At 36.2% G+C, this 22,781-nt stretch overlaps 4 protein-coding genes across 12 annotated transcripts; 2 read left to right on the forward strand and 2 right to left on the reverse strand.

Moving 5' to 3' along the window:
• Window positions 1-1,706: 1,706 nt before the first annotated feature.
• LOC105170440 (uncharacterized) lies at window positions 1,707-2,634 on the reverse strand. Its single transcript, XM_011091202.3, has 2 exons — window positions 2,196-2,634; window positions 1,707-2,076 (listed from the first exon to the last, which is right to left on the reverse strand). Exons 1-2 carry the CDS (start codon window positions 2,559-2,561, stop codon window positions 1,894-1,896), a joined length of 549 nt encoding a protein of 182 aa, XP_011089504.1. The 5' UTR covers window positions 2,562-2,634; the 3' UTR covers window positions 1,707-1,893.
• Window positions 2,635-5,271: 2,637 nt separating this feature from the next.
• LOC105170441 (transcription factor PCL1) lies at window positions 5,272-8,755 on the forward strand. Of its 3 annotated transcripts, none has more exons than XM_020696928.2 (2): window positions 5,272-6,360; window positions 8,360-8,755. In XM_020696928.2, the coding sequence occupies exon 1, from the start codon at window positions 5,357-5,359 to the stop codon at window positions 6,329-6,331; it is 975 nt and encodes a 324-aa protein (XP_020552587.1). In that variant the 5' UTR covers window positions 5,272-5,356; the 3' UTR covers window positions 6,332-6,360; window positions 8,360-8,755. The 3 variants fall into 3 exon arrangements, with proteins under 3 accessions (XP_020552587.1, XP_011089505.1, XP_020552586.1); XM_011091203.3 differs by having other exon boundaries at window positions 8,412-8,755; XM_020696927.2 differs by lacking the exon at window positions 8,360-8,755 and adding an exon at window positions 6,463-6,575.
• A 3,764-nt stretch (window positions 8,756-12,519) lies between these two features.
• Window positions 12,520-14,499, reverse strand: LOC105170442 (Tetratricopeptide repeat (TPR)-like superfamily protein). The gene has a single exon (XM_011091204.3). The coding sequence runs from the start codon at window positions 14,319-14,321 to the stop codon at window positions 12,717-12,719; it is 1,605 nt and encodes a 534-aa protein (XP_011089506.1). The 5' UTR covers window positions 14,322-14,499; the 3' UTR covers window positions 12,520-12,716.
• A 1,467-nt stretch (window positions 14,500-15,966) lies between these two features.
• On the forward strand, window positions 15,967-22,515 carry LOC105170445 (protein TOC75-3, chloroplastic). Of its 7 annotated transcripts, none has more exons than XM_020696977.2 (10): window positions 15,967-17,215; window positions 17,711-17,932; window positions 18,021-18,128; window positions 18,222-18,413; window positions 18,630-18,878; window positions 20,124-20,378; window positions 20,632-20,952; window positions 21,076-21,508; window positions 21,716-21,856; window positions 21,938-22,515. In XM_020696977.2, the coding sequence occupies exons 1-7, from the start codon at window positions 16,034-16,036 to the stop codon at window positions 20,869-20,871; spliced, it is 2,448 nt and encodes an 815-aa protein (XP_020552636.1). In that variant the 5' UTR covers window positions 15,967-16,033; the 3' UTR covers window positions 20,872-20,952; window positions 21,076-21,508; window positions 21,716-21,856; window positions 21,938-22,515. The 7 variants fall into 7 exon arrangements, with proteins under 7 accessions (XP_020552636.1, XP_020552639.1, XP_020552641.1 ...); XM_020696980.2 differs by having other exon boundaries at window positions 21,136-21,508; XM_020696982.2 differs by having other exon boundaries at window positions 21,141-21,508.
• Window positions 22,516-22,781: the final 266 nt, after the last annotated feature.

Raw genomic sequence — 22,781 nt, forward strand, 5'->3', positions numbered from 1 at the left:
TTCTTACAGACACATATCTCATTAACAGGTTACCCACACATGTGTTGAACTGGAAAACACCTTTCGAACTTTTAGATCAGAAGCCCGCTACATAAGAAGCTAGAATTGTTGAGACATAGCAATCAAAACAAAGTTACGATCAGTTTAGACATTGTAGTCTTTGCACTTGTCAGAGAAACTTATGTATGCACTCCATTTGCGGACTTAGGAGAACAAACTTGCAATAGATAACGACCTGATATTTTCATTTCTACTTTTCAGTTGTCCCAAAGACAAACCAAAACGTCAACGTTTACCTAAGTTTTTGTGAGAACCACAATTGAAAATGTTATACCTCATCTTTATTCAACTCTCACTAACACAAAATGCAGAAACCAGACATATTGACAACTTCCAAAAACACATGCACATATTTTACCTTTCTTTCTTTCTTACAAAAATAAAGAAAAACATTTCAGAAATAAAACCAAACAAAGCCAAGCCTCTGTGAGTGCCACGATTTCTCTACTGATCTAACATTCTTGATCAAGGAATTTGGTTAAATAGACTCCCGAACAAATTTCTCATTTAAGGCTCTCTGGAAGTTCCTAGGCAAACCAAGTTGATGCCTCAGTTTAGTAGCTGATCAACAACAACTTCTGTGTCCTAATATACTGAGAAAAATATTGGTGTGGAAGTTAACGTCTCTTTGGAGGAGTAAGGTTATAATATTTGCTCCATTTTTAAATAGCTTCAATAGTATAAGTTGATTACACCTTTCTTCCGTCCTCTTCATTTACAAACTTTCTCATGGTTTTCTCATAGCATCATTCGTTTTCCAAGTTACTTATATATATGAGTGAGAGTATACTAGGGTTATTAGAGAACTAGGGCTGATTCTTAAATCAGAATCACAAAGATAGACCATAGCACGGGGTGTCAAGACTTTTATTTCTCCTGAACCCCAAGGAAAGTTCTCATCTAGGAAAGTTTTGTTCGAAATAATTAGTATGTTTAATTCTCTAGAACTCAGTACTGGGAGAAAAAATTTGAACTCAGGCAACAAGAATTTACTACTTACTAGGCGTCGAATTGCTCTTCAGAAAAATGATGTGGACCTTCAGTTTTACAGCCTCTCACAAACTTCCAGGCATCCGCCAACAATAACAAATTTCATAGACTAAAATACACAGCACTCCCTAATTATTACGAGTATGAGAAATGGCAAGAGATTTAAGTGAAACCCCTTGACAATTTAATAGCAATAAGATAAAAGAAACTTAAATTTGGGATGAAAACTGAGACTTGTACAATATTCATCAACTTTTCTGATGGTTCTTCTATGCAAGGACAAATAAATAAAAATTTTCGCACCGTCATTACACTTCTCGATCATATATGCTCAACAAGGATAAGGAAATAGCTAAAGAAAAATTTCAACTTCCCACTTAGCCTCTGAGATCACTAGAAAAGAGATAACAACTTTCAAGACTATAGTTGCATGAAGCGAATTCACAAAAGAGAATAACAGTACTCATAAACTTCCGAAAATCCCCTCACTTATGTTTTCTACACTCATTTTTTATGGAGTTCACCTTTACAATCAGATGTTAACAAATGAATGCGCCAAATAATTGGTTACTCTCCTCAGTGAAGGTCAGAAAAATCCCTGGAAATTGTCCAAGCTCTACACATAGAAAAATTTTCAACAAGCATCTAAGGGGCGGTTTTCAACTTGTAAACAATTTTCTTTTCCATATAACAATAGAATTTCATAGTGTTTCCTAAGGAGCTAATGAAACTGCCAAACAAACCAAGAACATCTAAAGAAAACAACAATGTTCACCACAATGTAATGGGAACAATTTTACCATCATGGAAGTTGCAAATTTATGATGTTCTAAGAGATAGCAATCAGTCTGCTGCATCTACATCATCATCTTCTTCAAACTTCTGTCCAAAGCCTCTTGGTCCAGCTCTAGCTCTAGCTCTAACTTTCCCCTTTTTGCCACTTTTCTTCTTCTTAGCAGCCTCTTCTTTCTCAAACTTCTCTCTCTCCCTCTTCTGCAAGAAGTCTGTTACAGCTATGTAGACAACCTGAGAATTCCAAAACATCAATTCAAAATCAACAAAACCCCACGTTCCAAAATCACATCTTTTGAGTCACTAACAACCACAGTTTCCTCAATTCAGCATCAAAAGCAAAAAAGTCTCACCCCTACGGTAAGAACGGATAAACTGAGAAAGGCAATGAAAAAAAGAGCCGATACGACAGTGGTGCCACCACCACCACTTGTGGAAACTATTTCTTCAGAAGTCTGAACTGGGCTTGCTTCTGAAAGCAAAAAACTGCCATAAGTAGCAGAAAGTTTCCAACTTTTGGTGGGTTTTGACCAGACTGCTTCTGGTAAATGCAGAAAACATGATCTTCTTTCCGAAGATTGAGTGGAGGGAAAAGTAAGTTTAGGATCGTAGAATTGAGAAAATGAGTTCCGGGCGGTGACCAGACAAGCAGTTTTAGGCTTGAAAATCAAGGAGATTACGGGTGGAGAGAAGGTTGCAGATGATGCAGCCATGTTCATTATCCACTACTCCTTTCACATCCTCTGTTGGTTCCGGGCATCCTACCCATCCGTTTAGAAATTTAGGTGGGTATAATAGAAAATATTTATATTTTAAGATACTTTTATAAATAAAAAAAGTATATTAATTAGACGGTCAGATAAATAACGTGTTCAGAACAAAACTTACACGCTGCAAAGGAAATACAATTCATTATCAAAGAATGTGTTCTTGGTTGAAACGGCAATTTTCTCACAATAATTAATTTGTTAATTAAGATCCCAATATAATCGGTTTTATTGCACCATATAACCAATTCGCAATAAAATAATCAATTAAACTTCTTTCTTTCTAATTTGCTTACCAGAAGGTGATTTAGTGTTTTTTCCATCAATTCAATCTCACCGTTATATAAAGCTCAAGTGAACCCCCTTGACAGTTGGTTCATCAATCTCATTTCGCATCAAAACTCTTTCAATTCGCATCATAACACTTTTCACATCACATCATAACTCTTTTTCATATTGCATCATACCTCTTTTCATTTTATTTCTTTCTCATATCGCATCATACCTCTTTTTATTTCATTTATTTCTCATATCGCATCATCCCTCTTTTCATTTCATTTCTCCTTACAGGCTTTTCAACAACATCAAGGGGTACTCACATCACAATTATATTCAATTTTCACCGCTTTTTCATTTCCACATATCACTATTCCTATAAGCAGCTAGTAACGTAAAATCATATATCGATATATTCTCATTTTTAAGCACCCACAACACTCATACAACAAATATAATATTTCAATGTATTTTAATCATTCTACGTACGCAATATCGTCAATCAAATTAAATTATCCACCACTCATACATTTTCAAATAAATCAACTTCAGCATGAATCACAAATTTATATAAAAGTAATACCACAAATAAAGAGAACATATATAGATTAATACTAATTATTTAGTTACCTCAACTTTATAATGTTTTTATCTACCCAAATAGATAATTGTTCCATCCTTTCACTTTATCCGTACATCTATAATGAGTTATAACATATAATTAATATATATCAAGAACATCGTAATTTTTAAATAGAATATTAAATATTATTCGAATAATTTCTAATAATTCTTTAATATCTTATATCTATCAAAATATAAATCTTTGTTATAGTTCTACTCAATAACAAGACACTCTAGGCTTCACAAAAATACTTATAATTTATCAATTAATTCGTAGGAATTCATTTAATCAAACCCCTTATATATTTATAACTATCGTTTTTAATAACATCCCTAAATTAAATTATCATTAAAAATCTTATTTTTCCTCTTTAATAATATAATATTTCTTAAATATAATTTTTTGAAATATTTATGAATTTTCTATCAATCCCTCGCTACTATATAATTTAATTAAACAACAATACATAGAATTACGTATTTGGTTAATAATTTTGATGGAATTATATAAATTAACTATAGTAATATTTGAATCTAACAAATCTGATAATTCAATTAACCAACTATATCATTTTTATATCAAAATAATATTTAATTCAACACTAATTTAAATAGCTAAATCCATAAAATATTTCGGTTAAATAATACATCGATCAATATAAATAATATTTAATAAATAGATTAATTAGATAATATAATTATATAAATTAATAAAAATTAAAGTAAAAATTCTTACCTCCGTTACTGAAAGAAAAAAAGAAGTTGCACGTATTGTGAGATTGTGATTTGTACATATATATATATATATATATTTATCATGGAGGTGGGGCGGTGGGTGATGACCCACTCCAATTCATTTTTGGTTTTTATTTTTTTTAATTTAATTTTCTTAATTAATATAATTTGCTCCTAACCATTATAGTGAACTTCAATTTAATCCGTTCAAGTTTTAATATTTTTGAATTTCAATCTATAATTTATTTACTAACTAACTAACTTTTATAAAAATTTATCAATTAGTCCTACAATTATATATTATAATATCTGAAGCGTCACACGACTTGTATATTATATCAATTTCTTCCACTCTTTGTGAGGTCAACCACTATTAATTGATGACAATCCTCCATGCCATTTTCTGATTCAGCAAGTATTTAAAAAAATTAACTTTTGATGATATGTACACAGCGAACCTCCTCAACTATCGTAAAGCCTATTAAGGTGAAAGATCTATAAAATCGTCAGCACTACTTTTTTTTATTGTCATGTCTTGATAAATTTTATCTTGCCACTTAAAAAAATATTAGATTTATTTTATATTTAAGTTTAGACAAGTGTACCATTATTTATCTTTATACTCATTTTTTTAGGTAAATAGTTAGTAATTATTTAATTTTTATGTTCAAAAATAAATTATTTATAATTTATCTACTTAAGTTTTTTTTTTTTTAACATACAATTCTCCCAAATGTTGGCATAAGGTACTAACTATTTTGGTTAGGTTTAGACAAATATATATTGAAGACATCAAATATAAAATTTATGAGATTAAATATATAATTATTTTTAAATATTTGATGAAGTAGAGAAGTAGGACTAAAAATCAAATTTGGCGAATTATAGGAGATAGGGTGAGAGATATTTAGAGGATCAAAAAATATCTGTGGGAAGCATCCAGCGTGGCACTCTGTTTGGAATCTCATTTTGCACTTTTTCCACCTCAAACTACTTATTTATATTCACCGCCTACCCCTCTCCTCTCCTCTTTTTTCCCTATTTCACCACCCCCACCCCCACCCCCTCCGTAGATTATCTGTTACATGTGATTTGATTTGCTCTATACTCCCATGGGTGAGGAAGTGAAAATTGATGATGGTATTGCCGACTGGGAGGCTGGCCTTCCCTCCCCCGACGATCTCACGCCGTTGTCTCAGTCTTTGATTCCGGTCGAATTGGCCTCCGCGTTCAAAATCTCGCCGGAGCCGGCTCGGACCGTGCTCGACGTCAATCGCGCCTCACAGACCACACTCTCTTCCCTCCGCGGCGCTGCCGCTCAGTCCTCCGCCGCCGTCGCCTCCAATTTCAAGCCGTTTAGTAGTCACGTGGATGATCACGTGATGGTTGAGGCGGAACCCGAAGAAGGATCCGACCCGAAGAAGAGTCGTAGGATGGACCCCGCCGATGATCCGGCGATGGATGGTTGTATGGACGACCAGTCAACGGCGGCTGCGAAGACTCTGAAGAGGCCGCGGCTTGTGTGGACCCCGCAGCTGCACAAGCGTTTCGTGGATGTGGTGGCGCATTTAGGGTTGAAGAACGCTGTGCCTAAGACGATTATGCAGTTGATGAATGTTGAAGGGTTGACTAGGGAGAACGTTGCGAGCCATTTGCAGAAGTATAGGCTATATGTTAAGAGGATGCAGGGTTTATCCAACGAGGGCCCCTCGCCGTCGGATCATTTGTTTGCTTCGACACCGGTACCGCAACAGAGCTTTAACGAGTCATCCAGCGGTGCCCCCAGCCACGGGAATGGAATTGCTAGTGGAAGTCATAATACTGCTGGTAATGGAAGTAGTGCGAATAATCATGTCGGAATGCCAATTCCAATGCCATATCCTCCACCTCCTCAGATTATGCCAATGCAGATGATGGGAATGGCTGCACATGGACATGGATTTCATGGGTATGAAGCAGCTCACTCACATCATAACCATCACTATCAGCAGCAGTATAGTAGTATGGTGCAGCAACAAAGGGACTGGACTGGGAATAAGTATAGTGGTTATCCACATCATGTGACTCAGAATAATAATAAGTGTTAGTCGGAGCGATGCTGTGAGTGGAAATAAAGGTGAGGTTTTGTTATGGTATTTTCTCTTTGGTTCTTGCGGGTACTAAATTGCCGTCCTGTTGGTTGTGATATGCTTTTGCTGATTTCATATTGGTAACACAGGGTCTGATGGAATCATTGCATTGGAAATGTGACATGTGAACCTCTGCTAGGACTTTACAGTTAGCAAATTCGCTATGATTCTTAAATAGTGAATAAATACCTGTCTTAATCTATCACATTGTTTTTGAAGGTGTAACTAACTTTTACCGAATTGTTATTTGATTTAGTTCTAAGAACTAAGCTGATGCCTTTAAAAATGTTAAAGAGGCAAAATCAAGATTGTTTTATTGGAATAAGGGAAAAAAGAATGCAGATAACTTCCTGGCAAGTAGTAGAACTTCATAGTATAATTTTACATTTCTTATCTGTTTTTTGATAGAGGCAATGAAAGTTGTTGATTGGTTTCCCCTCATTCAAATTCTTGATATGGAGTTCTTTTGCTTTCAATTAGTTTGTTACAATTCCATTTGTAATCAATCATTTTTCTTTGTGGCGCATAGTATACGGCACCATGTAAGCGTTTATCCACACAAATGTGCTTCACATTCTTACTTTCTGGACTAGAAATATACATCTCTTTTCATTCAATGGTATTTCTTGGCATTGTGAGTTGCATATACTGCAGTTTCCAGGTATATGTCATATGGACAGTTGAAACTTTAACTATCTTCTCATCCTTGATTTACTTCTCCTCATGACAACTCTGGTTACTTAGGCTTCATGTTCCCGTCTACAATTATGCAGAAACTATAACAACATATTTCATCGTCATCAAATCTAGCCTCATATTTAAACCTTTGGCCTATATCCTATACAGTTTAGTTTTAGTATTTCACTGCTTATTTAATGTATTGCGGTATCAGATAAGTTTGTGCATCTTTCCTCATCTAATTCCATGTACATGATATATTGCTACAGCTGAACAATCATGATCAACATGTGTTTTTGGTATTGCTTTTTCTTGTTTATGGCTTGTTTACAGCTGGGTGTATTTAGTGTGTTTCTTATTTTCACTTGTATCCTGTATCATTCAGATCAATTGAGTGAGAGTGTTAGTGCGATGATGATGGTTTATTCTCTGCATCTAAACTTTGATTACCTGTAGTTTATGGATTAAAATATGAAATACTTACGAGTTTCTTTCAGGGGGGACGAACTTTATGGTTAAATCTTCATCTACTCTGCAACACATCTTAATTTCTTTACACATTTTCATGTTAACGATATAGAGGAAGTAATCTGTTTTTAAGGGTGACAATTGCTCTGTTATATATGATATGGCTTTTCCCTACTCGATGCCTGTTTCACTACAATCAGTAGATTCTTTTTCTTTTTCTCCCATCATTATGCTCATTCTTCTTCATCTTATTATTGATAAGAATGAAAGATTATAGGTACTTATAAGACAATCTGAGCCATTGATAACTACAGACTGTATCACTTTTTTTCTTAGTATCATTTTGATCCCACTATTGTCTTCTTAAGTATTTGATATCCTTGCATAAAAGTATCTTATATTTTTTATACAGAGAGTTCCAACTCGTAGGTGAAGAAAGTCCCCTGGGGATTTCAATGTAGCTCTGAGGATAGCATGATTAGGGGCTTACTAGACAAAAGTATTATTCTTGAGTTAATTTTAGGTTTTGATTACATTTATTACTGTAAATTTGTGGAATCAAACAGGACTATGTATCTCTGTGAGGAGAATTGGCTAACATCTTACCATGTTAGCCTGCAAAGTTTGAATATGAATCATTTGAAGCCCCTGCTTTGATAACTTCAGGTGTTGGTGATGACTGGCAAATATTTTGAGTGTTCAAATGCTAAGTCAATGAAGTATAAAGATTAGAGGTTACATTTTTTCTGTAACAAGGAGCTCTCTCTATTTCTTTTAACCTTTTCTATTTCTAAACTTATCTTCTCTGTTGAAACTGGTTTTTCTTTTATATGACTCAAGACCATGAAGAGATGCCCTGATTAGTATGTGTGATTTTCTCGCATATATTTAGATGCTGCGAAGCTTCAATATGATTCAAGTGCAGATATCCTTGATTCTGTGAGATGATTGTGGACTTTGGAGTAAATCATGGCATTTGGTCCTGTAACAGTAAATTGGCAGATAATCTATGAATTATCCGCAACAAGACTCAGCATGAGTTGCCAAGGTACTCTGAAGTTGAAGGTCACTGTCAAATTAGTCTTGCCTTCCTGCTGCGAGTTGTTAGTAGTTGACCTGCTAGTGTATTTGTTGATTAATGTTTATGCTTCTGAACATGAATGACTGTACTGAGTTTTGTTTACTACAAAACAAGTTTCTATAATAGAATGATATGCAAAAATATTTCTGCAGTTAGTCCTTGCACTTTAGTCAATCAAGTCATTCATCTTTACCTTCTTTACATAAAAGTATGGTGTGGCACTATTCTTTGACTGCATGTCTGCTTCCACTCCCATCCACCTACTGTATTTTCTTTCATTTTTATTTTGCCACAAAGATCACCATCTTTAGTTTCAATATGATGTGCTGGCATGTGAGAGTGCATGCTACTGGTGACAAAGTAAGTATGCTCCTCAATGGTAGTGCAGTATGTATACAAGGAAGCAACTCTTCTGTTAAGCAGGAAGTGAAGAAGTCAAAACTGGATCACCATTGTGAGAGCTCACATTTGTATATCTACTAGCTTCCTCTATGCTGTCGAAATGAGTAATGGTTGCCTGGCTGCAGCACAATGAATCTGGTGGATATTAGCTGCATTTTGTAATAGGTTTTGATTTGAAGTTGTCATCGACTCCTGGTACCCCCTTTGTCACTCTGAACCCTTTTCAAGATTTTTCACAGTTTTTACTAGAACAAGAACTGTAACTTGTTTGGAAACAGTGCATTTATAAGTTCAGCCTCTGTTCACAATATTAAACCAGCATGAGACATCTGCTCTAGTGCTTCGTATCAGGTTCACTCGGTTAATTATCCTATTTCAGCTTCACATGCCTGCAATGTCCAATGAGTCTACTGATTCATTTTAGAAGGTTGTAACTTTTTGTCCTAGTTTTAGATATTAATATCTTAGTCGAAAAGGTAAGAATGATGATGTTGCTTTTGTTCTGTTACTATTGAAGAAATGAATTCTTTTGCCCTTGCAGCTTGATCACTTAGATGGTCCATCAGGTTACAATATATTCTGCTGATTTCTCAGGTTTTCATCTTTCTTTGAATAACGTGAGCCCATACAGGAATATGCCTGTTTAAACTGGATTCTTGCCTAGTAACAGAAAAACAGCTACTGTTAATTTTGAAGATAAATAATCCAGTAAAAAGTTGAATCTAGGATTTCATAGTTTTTGCATGACCAAAGTAACATTCTATGAACATATCATATGACATTAGCCATGCTATTCAACAATCCTCGCATTGCTGCTAGCATCATCCATCTTATTTTTCTAGCTGGGTTACATATGTGCATCTGCCCTTGGGTGCCAAAAAAGTTAATGTGAATGGTTGTGAGTTAAAGCTCTTTTTGATGTGCTGATTGTTTCCATTGATAATGGTTGTTGGTTCAGTCTGCAGCACAAATATGGTGTTGATTCAGCTGTGGGGTTACCCCGTTGTACCCTTTCGAGCTCCAAAATCATTATGGGCAAAGAATAGAGAAATTAAAAAAGTATAACCAATGCTTGGATATTTATAGCTACGCATTTGAAATCGTGGTACTAAATACTATCCTGTGATAATTTTCATAATCTTGGACTCTGGAAATCATTACTCTTCCAAGTTTATGAATGTATTAGATTCTTGATGTTTATGGTGAACTCCTATGATATTGCAGCCCACTTGCAAATGATCTTCTGTTAAACTCTCAGAGTGAGAGGTAATAGTATGCAAAGTTATTAGAAATTTTTATTATTCGTGGAAAACAATTAGCGATGCTCGGAAAAGTCCGTGGCAATATGTTTCGATGAACAGAGGGAAGCCAGCTGATGTGACAAGAATTCACCCTAAAGGGAACACGTTGGGCAAGTCTTCCTCCGAAGCCAAATGCTGGCCATATTGGCCAACCAGATTCTAGATGGCTGAGACGGAATCTTATACTGTTTTTGGAGCTCGGTGAGAATGTTGTTCAGGTGGAGTCTAGTGGCGACAACACTGCAGTCCAGAGATTACGCCTCCATTCCCATCGTGAAGATGGCCTCCTTCTTGTGTCCACTTCTCATCCGGTGGTGCGCTGCTGGCAGACTCAGTTGCGGCAGTTGAGGAGAGCTTTTAGTGGCCTCAATTCCCATCTTCCCTCTTTTTCTAACAGGTCTCATAGACTTGCATCAAAGAGATATCCAACTGCTTCCGGTGCAAGTTAATTTGATTAGATTGGAACATATTGAATTACGACTTGGAAAACTTTCGCAATTTAGTTCGGATTGAATTTGGTCCAATCTGAAATCAATTATTACACGGGCAATATTGATATGGGCTTTTATGTAATGGCCCAATATTTGGGTTGGATGAGGCCTAAAGATTTGGGCTCGGACAACTCAATGTATAAATATTATTTTATGGGCCAAGTTTAGCAAGAGAAATGACCCATGAAGCCCATTAGCATATCGAGAAAGCACGGATGACCGCTACATGTAGGGACTGGATGAAGCCTACATGTGAACGTGCAATTGGAACTCAACTGTAAATACTCCACTTGTTCATTTAAGGTAGGCAATTTTATAAGCATTCCACCTCTTATTATTTTGTTAGACATCTATATGAGACCTCTTTGCTGATTTGGCGTCGGAGTGTCCTTGCCGGTGCCGAGATGACCCTGGCTCTTTTACCTTCTGTTTTCAATTTATTTTTGAACTTTAATGTACCAGAAAAAGGTCACCCATGACCATGATCAAATATGTTTGTCATATGATGACTGGTATACAATTTAGAAAAAATAATCAGTCAAATAATAAATATATCATACTGATTCTGTGATTGATTTGATTTGACCGAACGTGTTTTGGAGTAGAATTTTTGGAAAATTCATATCCAATCAATTTTTATTAGTCAGATTAAAGTAGATTGAAATATGAGGCGTATAATTTATATCGAATAGTTCGATCTATCTAAGGTTTAAATATATTGAAATATAAATTGAAAAACTCTATCGTAGTCATTTGTTTTGATAAGATTGAAATATATGCAATGTATTTTAGTTTGAGTAATTATAATTAATTGATTTACAGTATTTCAGATCATTTAACTTTCTGTAAATAAACTTAACTTGAATATTCTTATACTAATTATGATGTATAGCTTACTTTTAGTTCAAAGTATTTTGTTCGAGTAATTATTAAGTATTCTGAGTATTGTTGGAGTGATTATGATTAATTAATTAATTTTTATTTGAAATCATTTACTTTCCGTAATAACATCAAAATATTAGTTTGATTCTTGAAATGTTGGAGAGTCGAGTCGGGGAACTTTATTCTCTAATTTTTTGGATATAATTATTTGGACAGGATCATACTAAGTTCAATAGAACTAATTCAAATAATCAAACTAATTTATGTCACGTAGTTTCATTATTTGCAATTTCTAGAAAAGAAAAATAGTGTTATTTATCTTAATACAATTTAGATTTCAATTAATTTATGTCTTCAGAAGTTTGATCTTACTTTTAACACTGTATAGACTAACTAATCAGACTAATTCAACCAATAGAGTGTAATCATACCAACAGTAATACGCCATATTCTATCAGAACTTTAAAATTAAGCATGTCTGGACAAAAGTAGTACTAGGATAGATATTTTATGGGAAGTTTTCGTGTTGCACCCCTTTCAGTAAGAGTGACTTTCCATTTTCGACATAACTTTTGTTGTTAATTTAAAAAAAAAAAATTCAACCAATAATCTTTAACACTATACTCTAATCAAATTCAACCTAATTGAATGGATAATTTTTAACACTATAGAATTATCTTGGATCGAAAATTAAACGCAGCTGCAAGAAAGCACTTCATTTCTGTGGTTGCCCTAAATATGAATCAGCAAGTGTATAATACTTGTTATATATTTAATTCAATTTTAGTTAGAACTCGATTTGAATTAAAATTTCTCAAGCAAGCATGTTATAATCATTTAAAGTGGTGAAAATAAGCATCTGAAACTGGCATAGGTTTCAGTGTCATGTCATATTAGTTACTTGGACAAGATGGAAGGGGAGCTAAGACAGCTCTGGAACCACTGAATTAGTCCCTGATGACATGTACCAGAATTGAAAGCAAGACATTATCAGCGGCAGCAAAGATGATTATTGAAATGAATGTTCCTGCTCAGGCATGTCATAAAACTTGGATCCAACTACGGCTAGGGAAACTTCTTAATTTCCTTACTTTCATCATCTTCTTCACCTTTACAGCATTTCCCCACCTACCGGAGTCCGCATATAAATTCAACAAGAGCGTACTACTTCCTGAACTCTTTGGTTCAAGCTTAGCCAACTGTTCCGCAGCAACTTCCGCTAGATCTGCACAACCATGTTGCCTACAGGCCCCTAACAGTGCTCCCCATACGAATGAATCAGGGTCAACTGGTATTCTCTGAATAAGATCATAAGCCTCATCAAGCTTTCCTGCTCTTCCCAATAGATCTACCATACATGCATAGTGCTCTGTTCTTGGCACAATCTTATATTTTTGCTGCATCAACTGGAACAAACTTTTGCCCTGATCAACCATCCCAGCATGAGTACAAGCCGTGAGAGCTGCAGTGAAAGTCAAGTGGTCTAGCTTGCGTTCCTCTTCTCTTACCATTTGATTGAAAAGTTGTATTGCTTCATGGCAGTACCCATGATTCGCATAGCCAAATATCATGGAGTTCCAGGTAACAGTATTCCTTTCAGACATCCCATGGAACAATGACATTGCTTCTGAAATTAACCCACATTTAGCGTACATGTCCATGAGTGCACTCCTTACATACACATCCTTTACAAAACCCATTACCACGGAATAACCATGAATCTCCTTCCCACGCCTCAGATCTGCAATAGTAGCAGATGCAGGCAATAGAGAACTGATTGTTGATGTTGTTGGGGAGATCCCAGCTTTCAACATTTGCCCAAAAGCACTATAAGCTCTCGTGCTACGGAAGTTTTGCACCAAACCAGAAATCACTGATGTCCAGGATACAGCATCAGGCTTAACACCATCAGTTTCCATAATTTGGAAAATTTTGCCAACCATCACTTCATCATTTGCTTGTGAGAACCCTGAGATCAATGTATTCCAAGTCACAATATCAGGTTGCACTCCCCCAAATTTCATTTCCTCAACCAAATTCAATGCTTCTTTAACAGAATCATTTTGAACGTACCCTGAAACCATAGCATTTAAAGCCACCAAATCCTTGTCCACCATGGCACCAAACACTCTTTTGGCCTTCTCAACCATCCCACATTTTGAATACATATCAATTAATGCACACATCACAAACGCATCAGCCTCAAACTCATTTTTAAGAACAACAGCATGTATTTTCTCTCCCGTTTTCCAATCAGAGAGCTGTCCACATGCTTTAAGAACACTAGGAAGAACAATTCTGTCATAGTTATATCCTACCTTCTGCATTTCCTCAAACACACCCATTGCCTCCTCATAATACCCATTGCGCGCGAAGGATCCAATCACAGCAGCCCAACCACGTATTTTTGACTTGGGAATTCGGTCGAACAGCTTTCGGGCAGCCGCCAACTCTTTGCACCTGGTGTAAAATGCTATGAGTTTGGAAGCAAATTGGAGGGATCCAGCCAAACCATTGATGATGAGGTGGGCGTGAAGTACTCTGCCAGATTTCAAGACACCACCTTTTGTGCATGCATCGATGAGTTCACTGTAATTAGTGGACGTAAAGGAATGATGATGAAGTATAGGCGCTTTCTGGTGCATCTAATGAAGCACAAAGCACCGGAAAGGAAACCAGACAGTAGACAACTAAGTCCTGAAGTGACCAGAAATCATTGAATTTATACAAATGCATTTAGATTTGTCCGATGTTCATGAAATTACTATTATGTTGTGTATGAGTTTGTCGTATTAGACCATAAGTATAATTACATCTACATTATACAAATCATTCATATCTTTGGATAACTATACGTACACATATTAAAAATATCAATATCATTTATACAAATTATATTTACTTTTAAAAATTATATATATATATATCTTAAAAATATCAATATCATAACACAAGCGATCTCTATTATTTAATTACTAGGATATTTTTTTTATAGTTAAACAAAAAAATATAAATAATTTATGTAAATAAATCATAAATCAAACGTATAATGAAAAAAAATACAATTTAATCATCTGTAATATTATAAATATACAAATTATCCCCTTATAATTTTTTTTTTTTTTATCAATTTATCCCATGTATTTTTTAATATGCATCAATTTAGCCCTTCTATTTATTGTAAATTTTTTCATTTTAAAAATATAAAAAAGTTAATATTATTATTCTTTTATATGATAATTTATTCATTTATAATATTATATTAATTAAATTACATTAAACCCAAGGTATAAATATACTTTATTCTATAACCATATCTACAGTACTAGGTGGATTCTGAAATCTGACCCAAGGCGATCGAGTTGGGCCTCGGGCTGTATTTTTTAATAGTAAAATTTGGGATTTGGATATAGTGGAAGTCAATTATTGATTTGATTATTTTGGTATGAGTATCTGGTGCACATGTTGAACTAGGATTATTTTGGTACGTATAAACATCATCTTTCCCTTTTTCATTCTATATATTAAAAGTATATAATAATACATTCATGATAAAATAACTGATTTATTTAATTTTTAAAATTTATATTAATTAATAAATTATTATTATTTTTATTTCTTTCTTTTTATTATGTAATGTATTGACTTATATATTTTATTATTATTTATAACGTGTGAAAAATTATCTGTTATATGTACGTAGAAATAACGTGACACAATAGCTAATAGAATAATATATAAAGCAATGTAATCGAATTTCTCTTCATCCACACAACCATTACTGTTTCGGTTGGTAAATACTAAAAAAATTTCAATTTTGAAAATATGTGACGAGCTAAAATCAAGACGAGCATATTCAAAATTATGAATTTAAATTCAAATAGATAATATTTATATATAAGAATAAAATCAATTGATTATAGTTTTTAAAATCCAATTAATTATGATCAGATATTGTCTAGTTATACAAAATAATTTGTTTTGTGATGTTAATTATTAAATATCATTTAAAAGAGAAATTCGTTTGGCATTAACAAAAAAAAAATAGGCTACAGAAACACTAATGACAACTATATCTAATATATATGAAAGGTTTCAAAGTCTGAATTATAGTCCTAAATTAAGCTGATTTGTAACTATTTTAGGGAATATGATAAAAGTAAATTACCTAAATAAAATTTGGTGGTTTAAGGAAATATAATAAGTATCAAATATCAATCAGTAAATTCCTTTTAATCAAATTTGCAGAATTGCTAATTTAAAGAAAATTCTTAAATAAATTTTATAAACCCCTTCAGCTCCCACTCTTTTTTCTCTGGGTCTCACTCACCCAAGTTTTATCGTAACTCCGCCATCAATGGCGTGTTTCGCCGCTCCGGTACATCTCCTCCCCCTCAAGTCCTCCGCGGACTTCCCCCGCCGCCGCAACAATACATTGGCCGCCGCTTCTTTTTCCCGCCCCCACTTCCCGAATGCGAATGTTCAATTTGATCTCCCATCTGTTGCCGTCAGTTCCTCCCTTCAAAACCTTAAACCCTCGAAATCTCCACCTTTTTTTCTCAACTACCTAATTTCTCCCAAATATCTCGGTCTCTCTGCTGCCGCCTGCAGTGTATTCCACCTCGCGAAACCTGTCTTCTCCGGCAGCGGCTCTTTCTTTAACTTCGGCGGCGGCGGCGGAGAAGGTGGAGGTGGCGGAGGAGGAAGTAATGGAGACCAAGGTGGTGGTTTCTGGTCTCACATTTTCTCACCCGCAGCTATTGCTAAAGACGATGAGCCCCTTCGAGAATGGGATTCCCATGGATTGCCGGCCAACATTGTGGTTCAACTAAACAGGCTCAGCGGCTTCAAGAAATATAAAGTTTCTGAAATCTTGTTCCTTGATCGACGATGCGGCTCAACGTTTGACACGGAAGACTCCTTCTTTGAGATGGTGTCTCTTCGACCTGGGGGCATTTACACCAAGGCGCAGCTCCAGAAGGAGCTCGAAACCCTAGCCACCTGCGGAGTGTTTGAGAAAGTGGATTTGGAGACAAAAACGAATCCGGATGGCACCATTAGTATAACCATTCCGTTCCTGGAGTACACATGGCAGTCTGCTGATAGATTCAGATGCATTAACGTTGGATTGATGCCGCAATCCAAGCCTATTGCAACGGATCCTGATATGACTCAGAAGGAGGGACTGGAGTACAATAGGAGTCTGGAGAAGGATTACAGGAGGAGAATTGAGAGGTCAAGGCCATGTTTGTTGCCAATACCTGTGCAATGGGAGATATTGCAGATGTTGAGGCAGCAGGGCAAGGTCAGTGCACGATTGCTGCACAGGATTAGGGATAGGGTGCAGCAGTGGTATCATGAGAATGGATATGCATGTGCAAAAGTTGTGAATTTTGGCAATTTGAATACAAAGGAGGTGGTTTGTGAAGTGGTGGAGGGTGATATTACACAGTTAGTGATTCAGTTCCAGGATAAGCTTGGGAATCTTTGTGAGGGGAAGACACAGTTTCCTGTGATAGAAAGAGAATTGCCAAAGCAGGTTAGGTTTAACTGTTACAGTTATACTCACATGTATTGGATATTTTTGCAAATAATTAAGTGGCCTTTTGCACTGGCGTCCAAGTTACTAACTACCATAATCTGTTTGAGGAGTTATTGTCAATGTCTGATATGCATTACCCGGTTAAAGGTTCTCGGTATTATGATGCACAGTGTGAAAATGGTTATCTGCTATTTGTTTGGAATTATATGTGATCATACACGAATATGGTACATGACTTTTCTGTTTTATACTTCCATTTGCAAAAATTATAAGTAATCAATGTAATTCTATTGCCCATTTGGTTACTGCCTGTGTTATGAGCGTAGTAGAATAATGATTTTTAATTTGGTTTAGTGGTGAAATTACCTTGTCTTCTTTTTCCAGTATTTATTTTGGGATAATTAGGATTACATAACTTCCATCCATTAACTGTTATAATTTGGCAAGTTGTTCATTACTTAAGGGTTGATATTACTCTAATATTGTTTACAGCTCTGTCCAGGACAAGTTTTTAATCTTCAGGCTTGGGAACAAGCACAGATAAATATAAATTCATTAGCTCTTTTCACCAACTTTGAGCTAAATCGACGTCCAGATGAGAACAATGAGGGGGGCATTATTGTTGAGGTCAAGTTGAAGGAACTGGAACAGAAGTCTGCTGAAGTTAGTACAGAGTGGAGCATTGTTCCAGGTCGTGGTGGTCGTCCTACATTGGTAAAGAACTTCAATCCTAAGTTTATATTGAAGTTGTATAATTTGGTTGCTGAGAGTGTCTTTTTTGCTTGTAAAAAATGCTATTCAGGCTTCAATCCAACCAGGTGGAACTGTTTCTTTTGAGCATCGAAATATTAAAGGTTTGAATAGGTCACTTCTGGGTTCAGTGACCACCAGCAACTTCCTCAATCCGCAGGTGATTTACTTTTGATCTTCCTGAAACTTCTTTTTAAGAATGAAGTACCATTTTGTCTATAGCACTTCTATATTTGTGTAAATACATGTACAGGATGATCTTGCTTTCAAGTTAGAGTATGTCCATCCATATCTAGATGGCGTGTACAATCATCACAACCGTACCTTCCGTGCTAGCTGCTTCAATAGTAGAAAGCTAAGTCCAGTCTTCACCGGGGGACCTGGAATCGAAGAAGTTCCCCCTATCTGGGTTGACAGGGCTGGAGTTAAAGCCAATATTACAGAGGTATGCATGTTTTCCTTCTTGATGGTGTTACATATTTTATCTATATTTTGAACCTGATAATTGGGACTAGTAAGTCTGAGATTGATTCCGTTGTAAGTTGCTATTTTTACTGATTAAAAAGAAAAGAAAGTTTGGTCTGATAGATATTTGTTGTGTAAACTGAATTTTTGGGTGTCAATAAGGCAGGAGCAGTAGTTAATGATGTATTTCTTGCAGAATTTCACACACCAAAGCAAATTTACTTATGGACTTGTGATGGAGGAGATAACAACACGTGATGAAGGCGGTCATATTGCTGCAAATGGTCAAAGAGTGCTGCCAAGTGGTGGAGTCAGTGCAGATGGACCTCCCACGACCCTCAGTGGCACTGGAGTTGACCGTATGGCATTTCTGCAGGCAAATATAACTCGTGACAACACCAAATTCTTAAATGGGGCTATAGTTGGTGAGAGAAATGTATTCCAGGTGAGAAAAAGGCGTTTGCTTCAGACTAAGTTCATGTTGATATCTTCATAGCCCCTTTATTATGTTTTATATCCGAACAATAAATCCCTCCAATTGTCCATCCCCAACTTGACAATGAAAATACAAATTAGCATCTGATTTTTGAATTTATCCCCTGATGGAAGGTTTTAAGTTCTAAAGATTTATGATTTATTTTTTTCTTGCTTCTCTTCATTTCTGGTAGACTGGACGTTGCTGTTATATGACACTGCTGGTTTGAGATTTAGTAACTATGTCCAGAATTGAAGAGCTGAGTTGCTCAAATGAGTTTGGGCAACCTGCATTACTAAGATTTGTATTTTTGGTCTATCCAATAAAGCTCGTATGGTTTCTCCTTGGAACCAAACTTGCAGAATTTGAAATGCTTTCTAAAATAAATTAGTGTGGTCTACATCATGAGCTTTATATGTTAGCTTCTGTTGTGTGTCAAATTTACAGCTAAGCGACATACTCCTATCAATTAAAACTGTTTATGCATCAGTTGGCCATCAAATTGAAGCATAAACCTACTGGTGTTTTATAATTTGTCTGAAGTGGAACCTCCAGTGAATGTGCCGTACTTAAGTAATTTATTTTTCTGGAGTCTTTTGTGTGTTTCTCGTAGCTCTTGGTCCAAAATATGCATTGCAGTTTCAATCTTCATTTAGTTCCATATCATTCGTAGCTTCTTTTGAAATTCTTAGTACTTCGAGTTGCCTGGAATGCTATATAATTACTAAATATTTCTGTCAATGAGTGGGAAACTAATTTTTCTGGTCTTTTTATCTTCTGATACTTTCATTGCCATCTGGGTTGATCTTAATAGGCTTCTCTTTTAATCAAATTCTCGAAGGTCGAATTGGAGAAACATAAGAGTCAATTTATAGATTTCATAACATATTGATACGGCTTTCTAATTGGTTCATAACACAAGGATTCCAGGAATAATTCCTTGTTTCCTGCTCTTTAATTTCTGTGGTATTATTGTTTGCTGAGTTATGTCCTTGTAACAGCCTCCCTAATCTATCAGGACTGTAACTTTCCATCTTAGAATCGTCACAGTTCTTGACCTTAGCTGACTAATTTAGCATCTAAAACTTTTTTGTATATCTTATTTCTTTATAAAGTTAGATGCTGCTTTATCTTTCTATCCTCTTTATCTACATAATATTTCTTATATACAATGGATGTTACCAGACATTCTTTCGTGTTTTTAATCTTCTGCAGCTTGACCAAGGACTTGGAATTGGTAGCAAATTTCCGTTCTTTAATCGCCATCACTTAATGGTAACCCGATTTCTCCAGTTGAAGCAAGTGGAGGAAGGTGCTGGGAAGCCACCACCGCCGATTCTAGTCCTTCATGGCCATTATGGTGGCTGTGTTGGGGACCTTCCCAGTTATGATGCCTTTACTCTTGGGGGTCCTTATTCTGTCCGGGGTTATAACATGGGAGAGTTGGGAGCTACAAGAAATATACTCGAGGTACGGTAATGCGACTTAATTCCAATTGTGTAATATATTTGACCAATGATAAGAAAATAGTTCTCCTATTTGGATCGTATGTAAAAATAACACAATAAGATTACTCTTAATAGTGTAACATGGTTTTTGTACCCAAAGGTTTACTATTTATCATATTTCCGTGTGATATATAACTTGATTTACAATTATCAACATATCACACAACGAGTTCTCTTCAAGTCATTTGATATTGGATGCACATGATTGTCTGTAGTTGGCTGCGGAGCTGCGAATACCCATAAGAAATACACATTTCTATGTGTTTGCGGAGCATGGGAACGACCTTGGGACCTCAAAGGCTGTCAAAGGAAACCCCACGGAGGTGTACAGAAGAATGGGTCATGGATCCTCGTATGGTGTCGGGGTGAAGTTAGGATTAGTGCGTGCAGAGTATGCTGTTGATCCGAACAATGGAACTGGTGCAATATTCTTCCGGTTTGGAGAAAGATTCTAAGAGGTGCCGTTTGGGGGTTGTCGGTAGCACTTTCTCTTGTAGCTGCTCTGAATTTTCAAAAAGTTTGAGTTGAGACTAAAGGTTCTCTTTTGGAAGCGTTCATGTTTTTCTTAGATATTTTACAACTCTGATACTAGCCGAGTAATATAAAAACAGCTATATACTGTTAATTTTGATAATAATCCTTTAAAAATTTGAATCTAGGATGTGGTTTCTTTCATGACCCACTTAACAATCCGGATCATTTGTTTGCTTCAACACCAGTACAGCAACAGAGTTTTGTGGAGTCATCCAGCGGTGCCCCCAGCCATGGGAATGGAATTGCTAGTGGAAATTATAATACTTTTTCTAATGGAAGTTGTGGGATTGATCATGTCGGAATGCTGGTTCCTATACCATATCCTCCACATCCTCAGAATAGGCCAATGCAGATGATGGGAATGGCTGCACATGGACATGGATTTCATGGGCATGAAGCAGCTCACTCACATCAGAACCATCACTATTAGCAGCAGTATAGTAGTATGGTGCCACAACAAAGGGACTGTCCTTGGAATAAGTATAGTGGTTATCCACATCATGTGAGTCACAATAATAGTAAATGTTAGTCGGAGAAATGATGTGATTGGAAATAAAGGTGAGGCTTTGTTATGGTTTTTTCTATTTGGTTCTTGCTGGCACTAATTTGCCATCCTGTTGTTTGTTATATGCTTTTGCTGAGTTTAAATTGGTAACACAGTGTGGGCTATCTCTAATTTTCCCTGGAACGGAAAGTGCAGACAAATGGATTAGGAAGGTTGGGAACATGCTGACACATGACCAGTTTAATCTCTTTGCTGTGCAGTCTTGGCGGCTCTTGGGTCGAAGGATAAATTTGTTATGGATCAGGTGCAGTGCTGCCCCATGGAATGCATGAGCTCAGCGCTCGCCCTCTTGTTGGATTTTCAGAATGCCATAGGGAGCAGAGTTCATTCTTGAATGTCTGGTAGGGAATGGTTGCTGCCAGATACCTCTGTGATCAAAGTCAACTTTGATACTGTTGTGATCAAAATCAACTTTGATGCAGGGGTTCCCAAGGACGGGAGTGATTGCAGACTTGGTGCAATCGCTAGAGATTGGACTGTGCGTTGCATCGCCTGCCGTTCGGATACGTTCTCGCCTGTTTGTAAAGCATAACACGGAGAGGCATTAGCGGCTCGCCTTGCTGCAGAACTTTGTCATGCAGGAGCATGGGAATGTTGTACAATTGAAGGTGATTGCATCCTGGTTATCCAGAATCTCCAGCAGCGAAAGCTGATTAGTGATTGGCCCTACCATTGCTGACATCCACCATTTGTTAGTGGGATCATTGCCTACTTTTTTCTGTTTTTCTAGGAGAACCGCAAACAAGGCGGCCCATCTGCTTGCCAAGTTTGCTGAAGGAACGCTTCCTCCAGCTTATTTGTCACACTATTCCGGCAGATGCCAGATTGATTAATATAATCGTTTATTTCACCCTCAAAAGGGGGGGGGGGGGGTGTTAACGCAAGTTCTGGTTGAATCATTGCATTGTAAATGTGACATCTGAACCTCAGCTAGGACTTTACAGTTAACAAATTCATTATTATTCTTAAATAGTGAATGAATACCTGTCTTAATCTATCACATGGTTTTTGAAGGGTACTATTTTACAGAATTGTTATTTGATTTAGTTATAAGAACTACACGTACCTTCAAAATGTTATTTGATTCTAGAAGTGCAGGAGAACTAAGTGCAGCGCTGCAGCATGTGTTGGGAAGTCCTGCAGGCCAATTAAATGCCTGGGGTTCCCCTTACATCTATCAGGCTCACTCGGTCACACTGGCAGCCTATCATTGATAAGTTGGAGGCGAGAATTCACAGCTGGAGTATGCATTCACTTTCATTTATG

This window comes from Sesamum indicum, linkage group LG9 (genome assembly GCF_026168435.1).
Source record: "Sesamum indicum cultivar Baizhima isolate 11 linkage group LG9, ASM2616843v1, whole genome shotgun sequence".
Lineage (NCBI taxonomy): Eukaryota > Viridiplantae > Streptophyta > Magnoliopsida > Lamiales > Pedaliaceae > Sesamum > Sesamum indicum.